The sequence below is a fragment of the Crinia signifera genome, chromosome 1 (assembly GCF_055691185.1).
Source record: "Crinia signifera chromosome 1, ASM5569118v1, whole genome shotgun sequence".
Taxonomy (NCBI): domain Eukaryota; kingdom Metazoa; phylum Chordata; class Amphibia; order Anura; family Myobatrachidae; genus Crinia; species Crinia signifera.
Window position 1 is genome coordinate 233,381,065 of NC_139217.1, and position 22,372 is coordinate 233,403,436.

At 41.7% G+C, this 22,372-nt stretch overlaps 1 protein-coding gene across 1 annotated transcript; it reads left to right on the forward strand.

Moving 5' to 3' along the window:
- The first annotated feature begins 1,316 nt into the window (after positions 1-1,316).
- FAM32A (family with sequence similarity 32 member A) lies at positions 1,317-21,810 on the forward strand. Its single transcript, XM_083179437.1, has 4 exons — positions 1,317-1,550; positions 9,180-9,315; positions 17,273-17,326; positions 21,178-21,810. Exons 1-4 carry the CDS (start codon positions 1,477-1,479, stop codon positions 21,244-21,246), a joined length of 333 nt encoding a protein of 110 aa, XP_083035563.1. The 5' UTR covers positions 1,317-1,476; the 3' UTR covers positions 21,247-21,810.
- Positions 21,811-22,372: the final 562 nt, after the last annotated feature.

Sequence of the window (22,372 nt, forward strand, 5' to 3'; positions counted from 1 at the left end):
TCTAGTGGCCGAAACGTCGACCTCCTCACAAAAGTAAGATGTTTTGTATCTTTAACAAGTACCATTAAATTACTATTGGTCTTATTGGTGAGTGCTCCTTGTGGATCTATTTCTGGCTCTACACCTGTGATATATTGGGAACATCGTTGGATGTTTGCTTAAGTGGAGCACCCTGAACGTTGACAAGGGCTGGCCGTGAGTGCGGATTCCCCAAAATATATATATATATGTACTTTGGATGAGCGGCGCCACTTGTGCTCGTCTAGAAACAATATCTATAGTGGCCTCAGCAATCTTCCCTTATTATGTAGAGGGTGTCAGCCAGTTCTTTAAGAAATAGTGTCGGTATTACACTTAGAAGGTATGGGTAAATGGATAAAGATTACGGCGACTAATTACTGGGCTGGGTATATAATAAATAAATATTTATTAAGATGACAATTTTATAAGACAAAAAATGGTACGTATAAAAGGATGGACAAATTTTAAAGATACAAGGGTAAAAATATTTTTTCTAGGATAAAAAATACAGATTGATATACACAAAAATTAGGGGGAGGTATATAAAACACAATTTGTAAAAATCTTCCTAAAATCAATAAAAGCGTATAAAGATATAAAGGAGATTTGCTTAGCTTAAAAAAGGATGGAGATCAGTGGTTTCCCAACGCGTTTCGTCGATGTGACTTCATCAAGGGGTAACCACACACCACCTTTGTCCATTACCACGCCCCTTCCGCATGTGTACCGATTTTTGCCCTTCGAATGTTGGAGGGTATGTACATATATACACCCCAAACTTGCCTACCTGACCCTCTCTATGCGGGAGAAAATGCTCTGTTTCTGTGCTTCCCAGGTAATGTATGATTGCCATCACCTGTGGTGAAACACCTTTACCTAGCTCCCCACAGGTGATGGCAAGCATACATTACCAGGGAAGTCCAGAAACAGATCATTTTCTCCCGCATGGAGAGGGTCAGGTAGGCAAGTATGATACACCCTCAGTAAATAAATGGTATATACACCCTCAGTAAGGTTACCTTACTGAGGTTGTATATACCCTCAGTAAATAATTTACTGAGGGTATATACACCCTCAGTAAATAAATGTACCTACTGAGGTCATTATGACTCAGCAGCAGGTAACTTTATGAGATCTAGTAACGCAACAACAGGTGCAGTCTCAGCTATAGTGTATTTCTTCTCATTACAAAAGCTCCAGTTGTCGGTGTCAGCCATTTTCTCGGAGATCATAATTGACGACGACACTATAATGGCTCAAGTTTGAAACAGGAAGCGCTGGGAAAGTACCGCGATATCTTCTAAAATGGGAGACGTGTGACGACGACGCCACAACAGCGATTAGCATATGGAACGGATGTTGTGAGTACAGTAGATTCTATTCTGCTTTTGCCACCTACTGACGTCGGACTGGGAAGATTTATTTACTCGATAGGGTCCGGAAGTAGAAGGCGCAATGGCGGAATACGAGGTCGCTCAAAAGGGACCATTGAAGCTGAAAGGGATCGACGATATCAGCCTGTCAAAGAAGTAAGGAGCATGGGATTGCGGGGTTGGGAAGGAGAGAGAGATGCTGGGACGGAGAGCAGGGCAGGGTATGGGTAAAACCCGGACCAGGACAAAACCCCCGGACTGCCGGACCAGACATCAAACTCTGCAGTTTGGAGCTTGTAGCGTCCGGTCCGGGGGGTGTCCTGTCCTGGGGGGCTACCTGTCACCAGGTAGAGGAGGACGGGTAGAATAAAGTCTCCCTGTATGGTCCGGGCATGTAGCAAAAACCGGACAGTCTGGACCACACGGGGAGGCTGTAATCTCCCCTCCCCCATGTCCCTGGTGATAGCTATCACCAGGGACACCAGATAGCTACAAGACCCCCGGACCGGACCCTACAAGCTCCGGACTGCAGATTTTGATGTCCTGTCCGGTGGTCCGGAGTCTTGTCCGGGTCCGGTTTTTACATAGTCCCAGCAGGGCAGGCTCTTCTTTGCTTCTACTGATTGTGGTGATCATGTTCATACGAACGCGTTCGTGTCATCAAGTATTATTAACTGCACATGCGCGTCACCCGCTATGGGGCTGTCCCCCACTTTCCTAATCTATTCTACGCAGGTGTGCGCCATGGTTACAGATCAGAACATGGGGTACTTCATCTCACATATGTAAACACATGTTTACGGATGGACATCGGAAGCCCACCATAGATTCTGACCATCACATCAAAAGAACTAGATTTGGAAAAACAGACTTCATATATATTATTTGTGCATGCGCAAACGTCAGCAGTATGGCCAAATTGGACTGCTGGGGTGGGTAGTTATATAACGCAATGGCAGGGCAAAAGCTTATGATATGCTTTATTTTAAATTGAGCACCTTGCTCTTACCTGATGTATAATCAGGCGATGTGTGCCTTTGTTCCTTATCCTGCCTAGTTGTTTTTCGTCAGGGTTTTCTTGCGCAGCGGGCCTATTTTTTTTCAAACTTTATTGTTCTCATTTAACAGCCAGCATCCCCTCGGTATAGTGCTGTGCATGTGCCAAGGAAACATCGCTGGAAATTAAAACAAGAGCATGCCCAGAACATAAAAAACATGGAGGAGTACACACAGACGTTATGGGAGGACGCATATCCCCTCGAGGGAGGAGAAGGCACTCCCATAACAGATGCCGCAGGAATAATGCAGGCAGTTGATGTCAGGACCCGCTTCACCACATTAACATGGTGACGCGTTCCGGACACTTTATTATTATTATTATTATTATTATTGATGATTATGTTGAGCACACATATTCCTCAGCGCTTTACAGAGAATATTTTGAACATTCACATCAGTCCCTGCCCCAGTGGCATTTACAATATATATTCCCTAAACCTATATGCACAGACACATTCATTCTAGGGTTCATTTTGTTGGGAGCCAATTGAGCTACAGTATATTTTTGGATTGTGGGAGGAAACTGGAGTACCAGAAGGAAACCCACGCAAGCACGGGGAGCATATACCATGGTGGGAATTGAACCCATGACCTCAGTGCTGTGAGGCAGTAATGATGACCATTATACATCCGTGCTGAATACATAGACTGCTTTGGCTGGTGCCACATATAGCAACTAAGTGGGACCCACTTGGCCAGAAGGTGACTGGGGACACACACACACACACACACAGTGTTGAGGCTGGATCCGGCCACGGCTGACAGGATTTCATGTGGAACACTGTGTGACCACATACATTGAAATGTATGTGTTTGCCTTGAAATCCGGTAGTCTCACTGTCCTGATGTCCTCATGTTGCGGTAGGACCTGGCAGCTGTGGGCATGCTACATATATGTGAGCGCCCGCACAGGAGTCTTTGTGCAGGCTCCTTCCAGCCAAGAGGGGCCGCTATGTCGGGGTAGCATGAGATATTTAGTTTCCAAGAAGTTCATAAAGAGCCACAGGTAATCCATTAAATACTCATCTTGATTTAGTTTCAAAGTTCCCATCATATTCAAATAGCACAACTATCTCTACAGTATATGAGCTCTCCTGGGCATGAATGCAAGTTTTATACACTTTTATTTTTTCAAAATCAAGTTTAGAGGTTCAAATAGGGCAGGCATGGCCAAACTGCAGCCCCCCAGCTGTTGTGAAACTACACATCCCAACATACCTTGCCATAATTTTAGCATTCCTTAATAGCAAAAATGTGGCAATGCATGATGGGATTTGTAGTTTCATAACAGCTGAAGGGCCATAGTTTGGCCATGCCTAATATAGGATGAAGATATTATTCAACTTTTTATTTAAATATTCGGTACTTGTGTATTATAGCGGCGCCCATCGCATCGCATACCAAAAGGCATACGATGGTATGCGATATTGCGCAATGTCATACAATTTTAGAATTGTATGACATTGTATATGGCATACAACAATGCGATGCAATGCGATTAAAAATTGTATAAGCACCCTAATGGGTGCTTACAATGTTAAATGCACCCCCACGCCACCCCCCACTATAAACGTGAACCCGAAGCGTGGCGAGCGTCGGCGGTACGCGTCCTACGACCTTTTCATACCCCCACTATCCACATCGGCGTGGTGTTGAGAATCTAAAGCGTGGTGAGTGCAGCAAGCCACCGAGCCCGAAGCGTAGCGAGGGGGCGCGGATACCTGTGAAGGTATCCGCGTCCCCTCGCTGCGTTCGCCGCGTTAGGGCTCGGTGGCTCGCTGCGCTTGCCACACTTTATATTCTCAACTCCACGCCGGCGTGGATAGTGGGGGTATGAAAAGGTCGTAGGGCGCGTACCGCCGCCCCTTGCAGGCTCGCTGCGCTCACCACGCTTCGGGTTCACGTTTATAGTGGGAGGGTGGCGTGGGGGTGCATTTAACATTGTAAGCGCCCATTTGGGTGCTTAAAAGCACCCTTTAGGGTGCTTATACAATTTTTCATTGTATAGGGGGCAAAAATCGCGTTGCATCGCATGCCATCGTGTGCATGGCATGCGATTCGATAAAAACATCGTACGACCAACATCGGGGGCGCCGCTATAATACACAAGTACCAAATGTTCCTTTTTCCTTCTTTTCTTTTACAAGTTTTGGCGCAGATAAGATATAATAGTAATTCGTAGAGCAAATATACCATTCGGTTACATGGGTATTGCTGTTGCCTGATAGATATAATCTAGACTGGGATATTGCAAAGTGTGATATTGTCTTTGAAATAACAATGAAAACAACATATATATTTTTTTTTTATATTGGTCATATTAATATTCTAAAATATAAACTTAACTATAAACTTACTGTAGGATACAGTTTCCAGAAAAAATTCTGAATGTGAGTGTCCCACTTAAATTAATGAATATATAGCTACGAACTCTCAATGTTTAAATTTGTCCAGGAAAATAGGAATCATGCTAATAGGTGCAGTTCTGAAATTCACCGTATTATCTGTTAATATGAAAGGGGAGGGCAGAGATTAGGTAGTGCGCTTGCCCATGCTGCTGCAAAATTCTGTGGCTAGGATTCCCACCTGTATTGAATGCACTTAGGTGTAAAGTATACACTGTGAACACCCTACTTCGCCCATACAGCATGCCTTTCCCCTTGCTTCTTATTTTACTCAAGAAATGTTACTGTAATGGGCCCTACACACATGCCGATGTGTGTAGGGTGACCTAGCTATGCTAGGTTGGGCAGTTCTGTGCCTCTGTCACTCAGCACACAGAGCTGACAGCCCACACAGAGAGCGAGCTGTCAGCTGTGTGTGCTGAGCGAGCTGACAGTGCCAGTGTTCTCCGGTGAGTGAACACTGGCGATGCCGAGATTGATGGATGCTGCTCATCAATCTTGGACAGCGACACGCGGGTATGCGCATTCCTGTCGCTATAACCCCTACACACACACACACACACACCGATGTAGGGGCATTTTCTAAGCGACTTTGCCAAACTAAGCAAAGTCACTTAGAAAATGCCTTAATATCGGCATGTGTGTAGGCCCTATTAATCTACCTGATGTATGGTTAGGGGGTGTGTGTCTTTACATCAACTACATTGCACCGAAACATGTAGTCTTACATCACATGTAATTGAATCGATCCATTATTCTCTTAGGGTGGTTTGGAACGCCAAATTGTTAACATCGATCAATGTTTACGCACAATTACGTGCCCCCCCTGATCAAATTCAATATCTTCTGGTATGTGGGTCTGTGTGTGCAGTGTAAAGAAGGGCAGGACAAAGTGTTGTTCATTACATGGTGTAGTGTGGAATTCTATATGGACATCACTTTTATTGGTACTTATGTAGTATCTGGGCGTCCGATTTTTTTGACCATCGGATGCGATGACCCGATTTTTCCATAGGAATCAATGTTAAAATGGACTGAGTCCATTTTAACATGGAATTCAATGGGAAAAAGGGGTCCTTTTCATACCCCTACTATCAAAGTGGGCATGGAGTTGGATATAAACCTGTAGCGAGCCACCGAGCCCGAAGCGTGGCGAGCGGACGGTATTCTGTGTCCCCTCGCGGGGCTCGCCACGCTTCGGGCTCGGTGGCTCGCTACGCTCGCCACAGGTTTATATCCAACTTCATGCCCACTTGGATAGTAGGGGTATGAAAAGGACCCCTTTTTCCCATTGAATTCCATGTTAAAATGGACTCAGTCCATTTTAACATTGATTCCTATGGAAAAATCGGGTCATCGCATCCGATGGTCGCATGCGATGCGCCCGATCCGACCCGATTTCTAAATCGGACGCCCAGATACTATATAAGTACCCTTTTATTGTGTGTGAAATCTTATATAAAGAGCTGTGCAACAGTAGATGGGAGGAGTCACATTACATTGTAGGGCTCCCACCACCCTACAATGGATTCATGAACTCCTTGCTTTCTGTAAAAAGGGAAATTGAAATAAGTATATATAATGTGGGAGTATGTGCAGTTGACCAGTTAGCAACTGTTAAGCTGCCCATACACGGAGCCATTCGCTGGCATCCGTTCTGTACTATGCGATGCACTAGGTACACATCGTATCGGATCGCAGTGCATGCACACTGAATGCACTAGGGATGCGTTCCAATACGAGGTGTGCTGTTTAAGTACAGAACGGATCCGCTGAACGGACCGTGTATGGGGGGCTTAAGGCTTGCATTTTCCAACTGGTAACATAACACTTGAGATCATTTTTTTTTTTTTAAACACTTTTTTATTGAATGCAATGCATAACAATCTGAATACATTGAACAATTCCAACAGTATTACGTTCATAAATCATGTACAGATATTCGGAATAGCAGTCATACAAGTCAGAACTACTCTTAGTGAAATAACTATCAATGAGTCTAACATCTATGCTTCTGATCAATATTGTTAAAGATATATAAGTGGACAGAAGGCTCTCAAAAAGGGGGGACACTACTTGCAATAGTCTCCAAATCATTCCAGGACGTTGAACTGAAGCAGTTCCTCAGCCCATCCTTTGTAGTTTGGGTCAAGGTATTTATATAAGGCATCCACACATCCGCGAACTTACGGACTCATTTTTCTTTATTTGTGGCGGCCTCCGTCCAATCCATTTGAAACAAGTACTGGACTCTAGGGTGTATCAACGAGAATGGAATTGGTGTCTTGTCAACCCATTGAGAAAGAATAGTTTTTTTTTTTCCCCCCTGCTGCTTACTTGTTTAGTAAAAGACGTGTAGCTCTAGTCAATATCAATTTATCATCCCTTTTATATATGTTCCAGAATACCCAGTCTTTGGATATCCGGAACTGTAAATTGAGTTGAATATTAATAAAGTCTTGTAACTCCTCCCAAAATGATGTGCAGTCCCACAAACAATGCAGTATATCTGCATCTGGTCTGTGACACTTGAAACATTTCGACGTTAACATTTTTTAATTTAGGTGTGTAATATATGCTCTGTGGAGAATTTTTTGGTGCATTTCCATATAGGTGATAGCCACCATTTGTTTGTTCATTTGTTCGTATGAGGAGAGCATCTTTTTCATAGTTAAATGGGGAAAGTCATTTTGCCATTTCAATAGCCCAACTGAGGAGGAGTCTGTGTTGAGTATTTTTCGAGAGTGTGAGTAGATTTGAGAAGTGGTAAAAGTCCCTGTGCTATTTTTTTTTTATTGCGTCATCTAAATTATTCTTTTTATCGTGTGTTGTTAGTCCTTGTAGTGTCTTGTTAATATAGCTGGATAATTGTATATATTGAAAGAGTGGGAAGGAAATGTCAAGATGTTTCTCCTGCAGCTGCGATCTGGACACATGATATAATTTAAATGTAGCATAACTTGCATGGCATCAAACTGTGCATGCTCAAGAAAAGGCATGTACTGTACAGTAAATATGCTATGGCACATCGTTTCTCATCTGGTTTATGTCATTTCTTACAAATAGAGACCCAGTAAGGGAGGAAAAAGGATATTCTCACCCAGCACATGTACAGTATGCCTGTGTTAATGTAAGTGAAGGCATATTGAATCCTTTTTTATAAATATGAGCGTTTTTTTTTCTTGTCTCCTTTAATACAGGCTTGATTATACTATAGCAGTGGTTTGCAATATCGGTCCTCAGGACCCCACACAGGTCAGATTTCTAGGTGCTCTGGCATGTGCATAGGTGCAGTCATTACTCACTGACACATTTTAAAATATCCAGGTGGAACTAATTTTACTTGATTCTGTAAGGAGACCTGGAAAACATGCACGGTTTGGGGTCCTCTGGACCGAGTTTAAAAACCTGTGAGCTGTAGGATAGGGCCGCATGCAGAGCAAGCTTGTTACAGTGGGTGTGTGTGTGTGTCTGCTATATTTGCATATGTTCCTACAGGAGAAGCAAGGCTTTTGACACATAATATTTCTATGGGGGTGTAATGGTTAGCATTACTGCCTCACAGAACTAAAGTCATAGGTTCGATTCCCACCATGGCCCTAACTGCAGAGTTTGTACATCCTCCCGTGCTTGCGTGGGTTTCCTCCGGGTACTCCAGTTTCCTCCCACAATCCAAAAATATACTGGTAAGTTAATTGTCTCCCAACAAAATTAACCTTCGAATGAGTGTGTGTATGTGTCCATGTGGTAGGGAATATAGATTGTAAGCTCCACTAGGGCAGGGACTGATATGAATGTTCAAATATTGTCTGTAAAGCGCTGTGGAATATGTGTGTGCTATATAAATAACTGGTAATAAATCTACAGTGCAAAATAATAGCAGGTACATATGTGCATATAGAATAAAACACAAAGCATTACATCAAGAATATAGAACATGAGAAGTACCACTCTACATAAAACTTATTATAAATTAGACAAAAAAAAACAACATATAGGTAAGACTGTGCTAAAATTATAAACTGATTTTGATAAGAAATATATTAATGAAATTACAATAGACATACAGTAAAATAAAAAAGGATGATTAATTTGTACCTGCCGGTTTTGTTGGCGTTTTGAGATAGATGTTAGTATATCTATGAAAGTTAGTGATGGTATGGAATTTCATACCATAGTCTCTTATAATATATGGATGACTCCTTTGTTAGTGCATGGACCTCAGAAAGTCCCGGTACAGATAGGTATAATAATGTAATTTTAACATCTTCTAATTTTGTATTACCACAATGTGTATAATACTATATTTTTTTTTTTCCAGAAAAAAGAAGAAAGCTAAAGATAAAAATAAGATTCAACAAATTTTGAGCAATACAAAAAATGAGGAAAAGAAGAAACCATCTTTGGATAAGAGGACACCAGCTCAGCTTGCCTTTGAAAAGATGCAAGAGAAAAGAGTAAGTATAAGTTGTGCAAAATATTTGCACTGCAGCCTAAGTTGGGTACACACTGTGTTTTGCTCCTTAAAATATATAGTTAAGGATTTCCCTTGAACTCTCCGGAGCTCCAGAGTGAAAGATATAGTCCACATGTTCTCAAAGTTGGTCCTCAGGACCCAACACAGTGCATGTTTTGCAGGTCCCCTCACAGAAGCAAGTAATTTACTCCACCTGTGGATCTTTTAAAATGTGTCAACGAGTAATGAATGCACCTGCAGGGTGACCTGGAAAATGTGAACTATGTGGGGTCCTGAGGATAGAGTGAGAATCACTGCTATAGAATGAAAAAGATGAATCAGACCAAATAAAAAAATTGAGGATAAAATGGGAAGTGGATATTGGTCCGGTTACGGGGGAGGTGTGGAATCAGATATTAGAATCTATGGAAAACACAACCCCATGCATTAGATTTAGGCAGATATCCTTTTTTATACTGCATAGGGTATATTGGACGCCGGCATCTCTTCTAAAAGCAGGCCTTAGAGATAACTCTGACTGCCCTAGGTGTCAAAAAGAAAATACAGGATTCTGGCACATGGTGTGGGAGTGCCCAAATATATATAAATTTTGGAAAGAGGTTTGGAGAGATATACGGACTACAGCCTCAATGCTACCAGAGATAGACCCATTAGTGTGTCTTTTTGGAATTGGAATAGAGGAAACAAATTCAAAGATTATGTATAAGTACGTGTTGTGCCTTACTACAATGGCTAAGGTGATAATAGCCAGGAACTGGCATACAACAGAAACTCCAAATATCTATAAATGGCGAGCATTAGTCAATGATGTGGTACGGCACGAACGACATATGTTTAAAACTAGAGGAGCCACACACAGATTTAATGAGAAGTGGGATAGGTGGTGTACAACCGGACTGGGTAGAGGGGAGGATATAATTTAAAAGTTGATTTAATATTTGAAAGAAGATCACATGAATAGGTAAATGATTGAAAGTATGTATAGACCGATGAAATGTCCATGCTCCATGGTTAAAAGATGAAAAAATGTTATGTTGAATCTTTAATGTTGGCTGGTGTTAAAAAAAAAAAGGGTTAAACCTAAAAGTGAAATGTAAACCGGCCAAAGGAATATAAAGTCAAGATGTATAGTCTAAGTAGAAAAGAAGGTGAAGGAAGGGGTGTTTTTTTTTTTTTTTTTTTTTTTTTTTCCCGCTTAGATGGAAATGATCAGGGGTGTATGGATAAGGTAGAAGAGAGATGGGGTCAGAAATAAGGGAGGGTGGAGAGGGAGGGGGGAAGGGAAGTGGTAAATTAACTAATTAAGTTTACCTCACGAACCACAAGAACACAAGGTACACATATGTATAGAAGAATAGGGAACATAAAAACACAAGAAACACATAAAAAACGTACAAGAAATACACAAGAAACACATAAGACACGTACAAGAAGCACATAAACAAACACTAAATACATACGCACACAGCAAGTGCGCCGAACAATCACATAGCAATCACATATCTAAGACGCACTACAATTAGGGAGAGAGGGCACAGAAATAGGGAAGTAAAGGAAGGGAAGGGAAAGAAAGGAGGAGGGTGGGTAGGGAGAAGGAGTGATAGAAGTAAGGGGGGGAAAAAAGCCAATGGGGCTAGAACTCTGATCTCATGTCTCTCTATAGGACTTATGTAGATGACTGAGCCAAGGCTCTCTGGACTATTCATATGTCTGGATATTTCCATGTTAAATGTATATTGATTTATTTATCTATATAAAATTTTAGTTTATGTAATTTTTTTTTTGTTTTTGTTCCTATGTATATGTGCTCTTTTATGTCTGATTTTTGTTACTTATGTATGTGTGTAGATGAAAATGAAAAGAAAAATAAAGGGATTGAGAATCACTGCTATAGTCCCTAAACACTGAATGGTTTGACATACAATAAAGATATATCTGTTGCTTTACCAGTGTCCATCGTTTTTTTATGAAAAATGGATGTTTATTGCTCCTACACACTGATGGATATGCACATAGTTATAAACGACAGAGGCACAATTTGACTGCATGTACAGGCGACAAGGGGTGGTCGAAATGGACCTGGAGGAGTGCACATCGCTAACTATATTGTGGGAACACACGAGACAATATGCCCAATAATATCGTTAGATATTGTTAGGAAATATCTTTTTTTTTCTAATGGCCTCTGCGGTATTTCTGGACTAGAGGACCGGCCCCAAGAAGAACAACAACTTTTAGATAGTACAACGAAACCCCCCCCCCCCCCCCCCCCCTTATAACCTCACAGACCAGGTTTTTCCTTGGCGCTCTGAGGAACAGGGCACCATTATTAGGAGAGGGCTGTTGCAGCCCTAATTTTTTTTATTTTTTACTTTTTTTCTTACACTGGGTGTCAGCGGCGCAGCAGCGCTACCGCTGACACCTGCAGCGTCTTCTCCCCAGCAACTGGTGGACATACCCCCACGGCCGCTCACACCAGTCACCTCCCTGCACTAAGAGGGAGCCATGGCTGAGGGAGAGGTAACAGGTAAGCGACTCCCCGCTAGCGGGGATTTGGAGATGCAGCTCACACCACCGGTGGAGGTTCTACCGGCGGTCCTGGCAGCAATACTCAGCTCATGCTGGGAAACTGCTAAACCACCAGGGAATATTTGTGTGCAAACAGGGCCTTATGCCGGCAGTCTGGGGTTCCATGAGGGGGTGGACTAAGCCTTGTTTCTCCGCCCCCTCCCTCGGCTATGATTCGTCCTGGATTCCCAATGAGGGCGCTCCTCTACTCCCCCTCAACACTTGCGGGGGCCATTTTACCTTAGACAGTCTGGCTGACAGCAGGAGAAGAGCTCTATAATTGCCCCCTTGCCTTCACTGTGTTCAGTGACCAGATTTTAACTCCCTCACCTCACTAATTGTGTTGGTGCTGGGTATCAGTGCATTTATTTATGTGTGAAAGTGTCTTTACATATACTGCATTGTATATTTACTGTTTTTTTTTTTTTTCCAGTTTATTTTCTTTAATGTGAAGATTCATATACACATTTCCCTGTACTGGCTAGCAGGGTATACAGTATATGGTCGCTAATTTATCTTAGTGTCTGTTGTACAGTACTTTCTTACTCCCCTTCTCACACTGTATAGGGGGTTACATTTGTGGGAAGTTATAGCCACAGGTTTCCCACAAAGTCTTCTAAGAGGTCGGGAAAGGGAAATGCTCACTCGCTGCGCACCTATACATGCATTTCATATGATGAAAATTTTGCATGTGCTGAGCAGAACCACACTGGCGTCTGTGAGCGATGCACTCTGCCAGGACCCGGTCCGCAGGCTACTATAGAGGTTCCCTGCAAGCCTGACTGGGCTACTGCCTTGTCCTCTGCAATGAGGGAGCTGGCAGCTTCACATTCTTCAATTGTTCCCCAGGTTCCTCCTCAGCCAACACACTTCAGGTGCTCCTAGCTCGCATGCTGCTGCACAGCATGACACCTCACAAGCTTTACTTTTGGAAGGATCTGCGTCTGAAGGATTCTCAGATGAGGACCCTAATACAGATGCCCCAGTTGAGGATGATTCCACGGCTGATGAGGATCACATGACTTAGGCCAGGGTGGACAGTCTGCTCTAAATGTATCCGACTGACCTTTATAAATTAAGGAATCTGATTCTCAACCTCCTTCTGAGACCCTGCTTTTTAAGTGAAAAAGAAAGAACCGGCAGTGTTACCACATTCTTCTCAACAAAATATTTCCGGAAGCTTGGAAACATCCAAATAACAAATTCCTGTTTTCTAAACACACGTCCACCTTTTATCCCCTACCTGAGGATCATAAAAAATGGGAAGTTCCTCCTCCGGTGGACGCCCATGTGGTTGATAAGAAGTTAGATAAATTTCTAAAATCTAAATAAGCTTGAGTGCGATCAGAAATACCCATCTTTTATTGTTATATATGTCTTTGGGAGACAGAACTTTCCCCACTTGGTGGTGTTTCATATTGCTGCTCACTATTTTTTTTTTTTCCCCTCACTTTCTAAAATCGATCTGTACTAATGCAGGGGCTGCCATTCATCTAGCTTTTGCAGCCGCTTGAACTGCTATGGCTATAGGTCACTGGGCTGATGCTTTAACAGAAGGCCTGCAGTCGGGACACGCAGAGCAGACCTTTTGTCCCTAGTGGACAAAATGCGAGAAGCAAGCACTTACCTCAGTGGCGGTGTTTTTGCTTCTATGGTATCAGCAGTGTTGGTGGCAGCAAGACAAGCTCTGCTCAGATCTTGGAAGGCAGATAACGACTCCAAGAAAGCTTTATCTTTTTCACGGTCAATGCTTTTCCGGAATTAGATAAGATTGTTGCTTCTATAGCTGCCTCCTAACCCTGCTTGCCTTCCCTCAGGAATTTCAAAACCAAGGCAACAGTCCTTCCATTTTTTTTTTTTTTTTACCCCAAAGCAAGGCAAGAGCTCAAACCTCTACAAGAGTTCAGCCTGCCTTTTCAAAATAAAAAAAATCCAAACCCCGATAAAGCCCCGAAGCTGATAAGCCTGAAACCAGAATGCAATATCTGGCTGTGTCGAGGGTAGGGGGGTCACCTTTTTCAATTTGCAGGGATTTGGCCAAACACATCAGACTCTTGGGTGTTATGGTGTGTACACACGGTAACTTTTGCCTTCCGATGTTGACGATATAGTCAACATCGGATCAGAATCGGATGCAGATCGCAAGGGTTTTAACCCTTCAGATCCCGATCCAAAGCGCGTTCACGTATCGCAAGGCAGAAAGTCTTGTCTGCCATGACTATATAGTGCAGATCTGCACTATATAGTCAAGATTGTATGCAAATCGGATGTGCCTTCAGATACTATCCACGATCTGATCGGATCGTGGACAGTATCTGAAGGCACATCTGACCGTGTGTACACACCATTAGATGTACTGTCACAAGGCTACTCCCTTTACCTTTTGATCCAGGTATCCAATCCAGTTCTTTACAACGATTCTTCCTGTGGACCCATTGAAGGCCGCCGCCCTCAAGATTCTATTGGAATCACAAATGATTGTTCCTGTTCCTTCAGCACAAAGAAAAATAGGCTTCTACTCTAACCTTTTCTTACTCAACAAACCGGACCTTTCCGCCCTATGCTCAGTCTAAAGAGGTTGAACCTTTTTTTTTTCTCAGAGTGCCAAAATTCCAAGTGGAATCCCTCAGGTCAATTCTACTCTCCATGGAACTGGGAGACTTTATGGCATCCCTGGACAATCAAGATGCATACCTTCACATACCCATAAAGATAGCTCATCAGCTATATTTCGTAGTGCTAGAGCGCCACTTCCTGTTTCAGGCCCCGCTGTTTGGCCTTTCAACAGCATCCCGTGTTTTCACGAAGATCATGGAGGTAATGGCAGCTCACCTCCACCTACAAGGGGTATGGATTCTTCCATACCTCGACGGCCTTCTCTTTGCTCACTCAACAAATTCTCTAATCTTATTTACGATTCACAATTGCCTCCTCCAGTCTTATGGTTGGATAATTAACTGGAAAAGTCCAGCCTGGTTCCCTCGACCCCATGATACATCTGGAGGCTCTCATAGATACAATCTCACAGAGGGTCTTTTTACCCTGAGACAAGATGATTGAATTACAGGCATTAGTTTGGTCCTTTCTAAAACATCGCAGGGTATCGATCCACCTATGTATGAAAGTGTTCGGGAAACTGGTGTCCAGTTTTCCCATGGTGGAGTCTGACAATATTCATTCTCACACCCTCCAGCTCGTGCTGTTAGGTCGCTGAAATCGCTCACCTCTCCACCTAAAAACGCAGTTTCTGGTATTGTCAGGGGATGTTCGGATCTCCCTTTTTATGGTGGCTGCAGCCAGCAAATCTCACGAAGGGTCATTTGTGTGCCAGTCATGTTTGGGTGATAGTGACCACAGATGCCAGCCTGCACAGGGGATGCATGATGGTAGAGCATCACTCCTTTCAGGGACTTTGGACGCGTCAGTAGACCACCCTTCCGATAAATGTCCTAGAACTGAGAGCCATCCACCGAACATTCTGCCAATCGGGGACTCTCCTTCATGGAAAGTCTGTACGCATCCAGTCAGACAACGCAACAGCAGTTGAATACGCAAAACACCAGCGCAGCACAAAAAGCATAGCAGCCATGCTGTGGGCCGAGAGGTATCTACTGGCCTTTTCGGCGGTATACATTCCTGGGATGTTGAATTGGGAGACCGACCGAGTCTGTAATAAGAGATCGAATTCAAAATTGTTATCGAATTCAAAATTGTGCACATATCTCAAATCCTTGGCTACCTACTTGCTATTCTGTTTCCAAAGACTACTGATTGGAGAATCTTGATAATTTAATCCACAAATCGACAGCTGTATTTAGTATTATAAGTCGGGCTGGCCAGCCTAGGAATTGATTGGATGTCCATGTCCTTGATTTAAATTTTATTTTCATTATTATATGTGTATTGTATTGTATGGTTTTTAAAAACTGTATTCATTGTTTTGCCCACCATTCAGGCGTGTGATGATTATTATTAATTCTATGAAAAATAAAAAATATATATTTCTACCTGAAAGCTAGTGTTACATTTGCGCTCTTTAAATATTTACCCAATATTTTCTTGCTAAAGTAGGATACACTTGTGTGGCACAGGTGAAGCTGTACCTATTCCCATTGACTTCTGTACAATTGCAAAAAGACCGCACAGTATCGTGTTACATTAACCATTTATTGTCAAGATACCCTGTAGCACACAGGTCCCACAATTCTCAGAATCCAGGCCATGAGAAAAAAGGGGATAGGTTCTTGCCTGTAAAATCCTTTTTTTCGTAGGCCAAGGTGGATGTTGGGTGCCCACCCTTGCGCTCCAGATTAGCAGTTCATTTTTATATTGGCAGTTGTTTATCTGCCTTTTTGTTGAATGGTTCTTCTCTCCTATCCCTATTCCTCAGCTTGTTAAGTTTTTAAAATGAGTCTCTGAGGACAGGAAGGGGTGTAAGGGAGAGGAGCTATGGGCTGCACTATCTAAAAGAAGTTGTTCTCATTGGTGCCCGGTCTTCTGGTTCAGTAATAGCCCACAATTCCCAGCATCCACCTTGGCCTATGAAGAAAAGGTTTTTACAGTTCAGAACCAAGAATCCCCTTATAGTGTGTACCCAGCTTTACAATGTGTTCATTTTTTCGAGCTTGTTTTATTAAATGTTTATATTTTATTTTGTAATTCCGTTTTTTGGGGGGGGAGGAGGGGGGGGGGTTGAAAAGGCTATTTCTATCTACTAAAAAGCTTATTTTACCCTTTGAGTGGCAAGTGACTTTGTCAAATAGTTGTAAAAATTTGCAAGCAATCGATTTTTTTTTTTTTTTTCTTTTTTTCTTTTTTTTTTCTTTCATCATAATGACCTGTAGTGTTAACCGTATATAGGAAATATCTTTTTTTTTTTTTTTTTTTGTTATTATTTTTTACACAACTTTTTTTTTTTTTTTTTTAATTTATATAAAAAGTGAGGGACGCGGATATTTTGAACCGCTTTTACAGATGTTGGCACTCAAAGGGTTAAGAGTTCTGAAAAACAAATATACCTTGTAGTTGTTTAATATGACCACTTTCAGCATCTATGGTTTCCTCCATGTACTATTTTCCAATTTCCTTCTTCTGTAGCATCCCTCCCTGCAGTGGACATAGATTCCAGCCTATTTGCTTTCTCAATCTGAATTTTTCAATGTCTGACCGAGTTGATCATTTATTGCTTAGTTACCTATGAGTTTTTTTAAAGTAGCAAGTGTTGTGTGGTTCTGTTACGTGTCTTTATTTATGATGCATATCATGCTAAATGTTTATTATTATTATAATTTTTTTTTTTTTTTTGCTTAAGAATAATTTACAGGTTTTCTGTAGTGCATCATTTATTTTGAATGTATTGTATCTTGCAGCAAATGGAACGAATCCTCAAGAAAGCATCGAAAACGCACAAACAAAGAGTAGAGGTAAGTAAGCTGTATATCTACAAATACAGCAGTTCAGTGTCTGTCTATGTGCCTGGAATTTTATTATCCATTGACTCTGCATGTATCTTAGTAGTGCGTCAGTCCATTACCATAGTAGTTTGCAGTAAGTCTCATTCACAAATGCCAGGAAGGGACCATTTGGAAATGGTAATGGAGCAAAACCACATGTAACTTTTCTAGTGGTGTTTGCATTTTCTATCCTGTATGCTATAAAGATGTCTCCGGCATCTCAGTACACGGGGCTTCTTAATTCCTGGCCATAGGGTTACTCAGAGGGCCAATTTTCAATTGATCTGTCTTTGTACGTAGTTGTTCAGATTAGTTTAGGTGTTGGTGGGCGTCTCAGTAGAAATCCTGACAGCTGATACATTTGGATATTTTCGCACAGTATCTATGTACAGGATTGCAGCTGCAAACGTGACCTTCAACAAATGCACTGAAATCTATTTATAGATTTGATTAGTTTGAATAGCCTAACTCCAGATATGCTTTGAACCCAAATTATTTTGTGTTTCACATTTCTACGCACTTTTAAATTTTCATTTTCCATGTCAGCCCTGTTTTAGCTGTATAGTGCTGAGATATTACTTGTATACGTTACTGAGATCTCGGGGATTGGCCCCAAGTCTAAACAGAGTGTATTTATGTTTAATATACACATTATATATACACAGCCGAAGGTTTATTTATTTCCAGTATTAATTAACATAAGGCTCACCAATATATTAACAATGAATAAACAACAAAGAATGGACATGGGAGTGAGGAAAAAAGGAAAGTATCATTATAATGCTTTTGTAATCAATGAACACTGTTATACTGCTTTTATATCGCCGGGCCGGGCCTGGGATCGGCACATTCACATTAAATCCGGGTTGCCCGCTATACAGAAGACAACATGGGTTTAACCCTTCTCATAAACCAGCTCGAAATGCAGGGTTGCTCGCCCCAGGTTAAAAGATTTTGTGCTTTTACACTGCACCTCGACCCATGTCGTTGAGTCAGGCAACCCATTTATATCCCCAGTCTGAGGTGCGCTGTGACAGAAGCCTAAGCAGACATTTGACATGTAAAAGAAAGCAGACCTATAATAACCAAAAATAGCACCTACAAAGGGGTATAGCTCCACACACTAGTAAACTAAGGGAGAAGTTGGATTACCATCTGTACCAGTTGCCAGCTTTACTTCTGCAATATCGCTTTGCCATTAGGGTTTAAGGCTACCCATGCTTGAATCCAGATGCGTAAATCAAATTGACTGAGGTTTAATTACGTGATTCAGAGTTGATCACTGTTGTGCGAATTCGCAATCCTATCACTTACTGAATGACAATGCATGCATAAAGATCGTAAAACACATGAGCGAGGCCAAAGGGCAACAAAAACCCACAATTGAATCTAATTGCAATCCCCTCGCAATTTAATTGACAGGAAACTGGCATTTGGGGTTGATAGCCTTTTTCTGGGAGTGTAAGAAAAAGTGCAGGCATTTTAAGGGAATGTTTGACGTCAACGCCGGCATCAATCAGCCTGTCTGTCACCAGAGTTATGGAAGGGTCAGCATTGCGCATACTTGCACAAACTGGAAAAATCATTAGATATTAAGTACGACTAGACTTGCAGATGGCATGCGATCAGCGATTCATTCGCAGACTTGCAAGGGGCGGGATTTCACTCTGAGCAGCAGCTATCTGATCGCAGACCGCGGCAAATTCGCACAGCTGCGTGCAGCGCTGAATTAGGCACTCAGTCACCTGTGCTAAGTCATGAATATCATTTAAACCTGGACTGAAACAGTGGATTTTGGGAACCTCTGTATTAGTTGCCTAATGGATTCTTGCTGTCTCAATCACAATGGGCCTGTACTTTAGTCTCAATAGGGTCAAGTGTTGCTGTTACTGCCGATTGCCAATGATGGGCAATAAATATATTCCCCATCATATACCTGTCACCGGAGGCAACATCCTCCTATCATACATGAAATAGTGTTACAAAAGGAACTGGAATTCTGCTGATTCCTATTACTTTTGTTGTAAATTTACACTTGACACCACAACAGGCATAGTTTTGGACAGCTTTCTTTTTAGAGTTTTTCTGGGGTCGGATATAACTTATGAGGGGGTTTTGTAAAACTTTTAGCATAAGAAATACTTTTCCACAAACAAAAACACATCTGTCATCCTCAATGAAGGTTTTAGCAGGATAGGTTTCAAATATGACCAAGGCTGGAAAGGTTACTGGTTTAGAAGCTCCTACTACTAAGCTTTACCACCAGGAGTTACCCCTTTTTTATACTCCGCAGAATTTTTAGTTTTTTTTTACGAATATGCTGCAGTGGTTATCATGGGGTATGACTGCAAGTGCAGGCTATGTAGCCAATAATGTGGCTGTAAATATAGAAGTTCCTAGGGGAAGTGGAATACTGGTCTCTGAATAAAAGATCACGGGAGAAGTGTACTATTAAGCATTGTTTCCCACAAATGATACCACCGGTGCCTGCTTAGCCTACCATGTAGCAAAATGTAAGTCTTGAATAAAAGCAGCTATACCAGTCAGATTTAGGTTAGTTGGTAGGTAAAACGTATCCAACTGAAAGATTGTTTTGTGCCATGTAGTTTCAGAGTGTATCACTGCTGTAGATGAGGAGAGCAACTGGTTTTATATGCTAGCGATAACCATAATCAGGTAATAAAAATGGTTGGAAATAGCTGCTTCTTAACCCTTTGGCCAGTATTCAATGCCTCTGATTCTCCATATTTTCTGGAGAATCAGGCAATTCCCCGGGTTTACAGGGAATTTTCTCACTGGAAAAACAATTCGCCCTATTCAATGGACACAATTCTCTGCAAATGAAGAGCGAATGTCTGGCGATTCTTTGTTTGTGATTCTCCGCGATTCGCCAGTGGTTTTCAATGGGGTTTTTAGTGATTTTCCCCGGATTCTCCATTTTACATTCGTCATCTTTTTCTGGAGAACTGGAATGTGATCTTTGAAAATAAAGTTTTTTTATTTTTATTTTGGTGTCAAAAAAACAGATTTTTTTTTTTTCTGTGAAGGGGCATGCTATTTTTATTCATGTGCTTGCAGCACATGAATATATTTTAATTTATTTTTTATTTTTTTAAAACAATTTTTTTTTTTTTACACATTCACCAGCAGGGGGCCGAGCTGGGAGCCGCTCATTAATATTCATATATTCACTGCACACTCGTCCCGATCATTACACATGCACGATCGGGACCAGTGTGTAGCGGCTCCCTAACACAGCCCCCTGCCAGCTCTGGGGGCTCTCCCTCTGTCCCCCACAGCCCTCCACCCCGCAGTGTCCGGCGCAGGCAGGGAGGCTTCCATCTCCCTGCCTGCAGCCGTCCCCCGGCGGCATTCGCCGGGGGGGTTAAAATTCGCCGGGGGGGTTAAAATTCGCCGCCAGGGGCAGAGAGCCCCTGAGGCGTTGAATAGGGAGAACGGGCGGCTGCCCGGCGAATCTCCCTACAGGGAGAATTGGGGAGAAAGTGCAGCGAATCCTACACAGGATTCGCTGCCGCTCCCCAGAGCAAGCATTGAATAGCTGCCTTTGAGTGCCAGCATCCGCTAAAAATGGCAGTATAAATTCAAATTAAAAATGACGTGTAAAAAAATTATAATTCATATACAAGATAAACATCACAGGTCATTATAATGAATCAAATAGTTTGCTTGCCAATTTGCACACCTATTTTGACAAATTCACTTGGCACTCAAAGGGTTATACCTGCTTACTTTGAAACTATACAGCCAACTGTTAATTATTGTTAATGTCTATTAAACCTTTTTTTTTTATATTGTTACAGGATTTTAATCGTCATTTGGATGCGTTAACAGAACATTATGACATTCCCAAAGTCAGCTGGACAAAATAACCGTTCCAGTCACCTATCTGCTTATGAGAAAATGACAGTCCAGTTCACCTGCGCTTCCTTGTCTTTTTTTTCTTTTAACCTTTTGTAAATAAATATAGTGCTAATTTAAAAACTGGATCTAGTTATTTTCAACGTGTTCATTATCTGTTAGTAGAACCCCAATAACGGTCAAGATGTCACACGTCATTTATAGTGCTGTGTCTTGTTGCTTTGCTCAGTCTTGCCATGCTGTGTAAAATTAGTCTTTTACAGTCTCAACTTTGTATCAGAGTAGCTGTTCCTCACCCAGTTTTAAGCCTCCATCGCAGCGGTTTATGCTTCAGTTAATAGCTTTCATTCTACATAGGTAATAATGAGCATTATTACCTGTTTGGTATGATAGGTTAATTTTATACCTGACCTTAAATCCTACAAAGCTGACTATAACTTGAAGAATTGATTTAGTTTTGAAGGCAGAGAGTGGTCATACCAAATATTGAATTGATTTAGACGTCTTTCCTCTTCATTCACTTTTGTGTTTCTGATTTGATAAAAATAAACTAACACTTCTATTTTTTAAAGCATTCTTACTTTGCCGAATTGTAGATTGACTAGCCCAGACGAACATCTGTACTACTTTTGTATTAAATGTATTATGTGTTTAAGGGGGCTCTCAAAATTCAATATCCATTACTGTGACAATAGATTTGCATAGAGAGAAACAAAGACCAAATTGATTTTGGGGGCACTTTGTAATGTATGAAATATGGGCCATTATGTAAAACATTCCTGTTTTAAACAGGAGTACAAATATACCACCTTTTGAATAGGAAAGAAAAATGGTGAAATTACTGATGCCAGTGTCAATCTCTAGTATCAAAACCCTATCATGCATATAGTAAAGGAGATATGATACTTTCTAGTTGCTTCACACAGCATATAACATTTAAGTAAGCAAACCTATGAGACAAATATCCTAAAGTCTTCATACATTATGCAATAAATGCACGATAAGCACTAGCGATATCGTTCAGTGTGTAGGAACGATAACAATGCATGCTGCCGGTTTTATTATTGACCCCCTTTCTTATCTGTACATGCAGTCAAGTTTTTTTCCTATGGCTATTATGACTTTGCATGTCGGTCA

Excerpts from the sequence above, each read along its gene's own strand:
- FAM32A (XM_083179437.1), top strand. The coding sequence starts at position 1,477 with ATGGCGGAATACGAGGTCGCTCAAAAGGGACCATTGAAGCTGAAAGGG. Across the intron at positions 1,551-9,179 it reads GATATCAGCCTGTCAAAGAA|AAAAAAGAAGAAAGCTAAAG; the intron begins GTAAGGAGCATG and ends TTTTTTTTCCAG. Across the intron at positions 17,327-21,177 it reads CGCACAAACAAAGAGTAGAG|GATTTTAATCGTCATTTGGA; the intron begins GTAAGTAAGCTG and ends ATATTGTTACAG.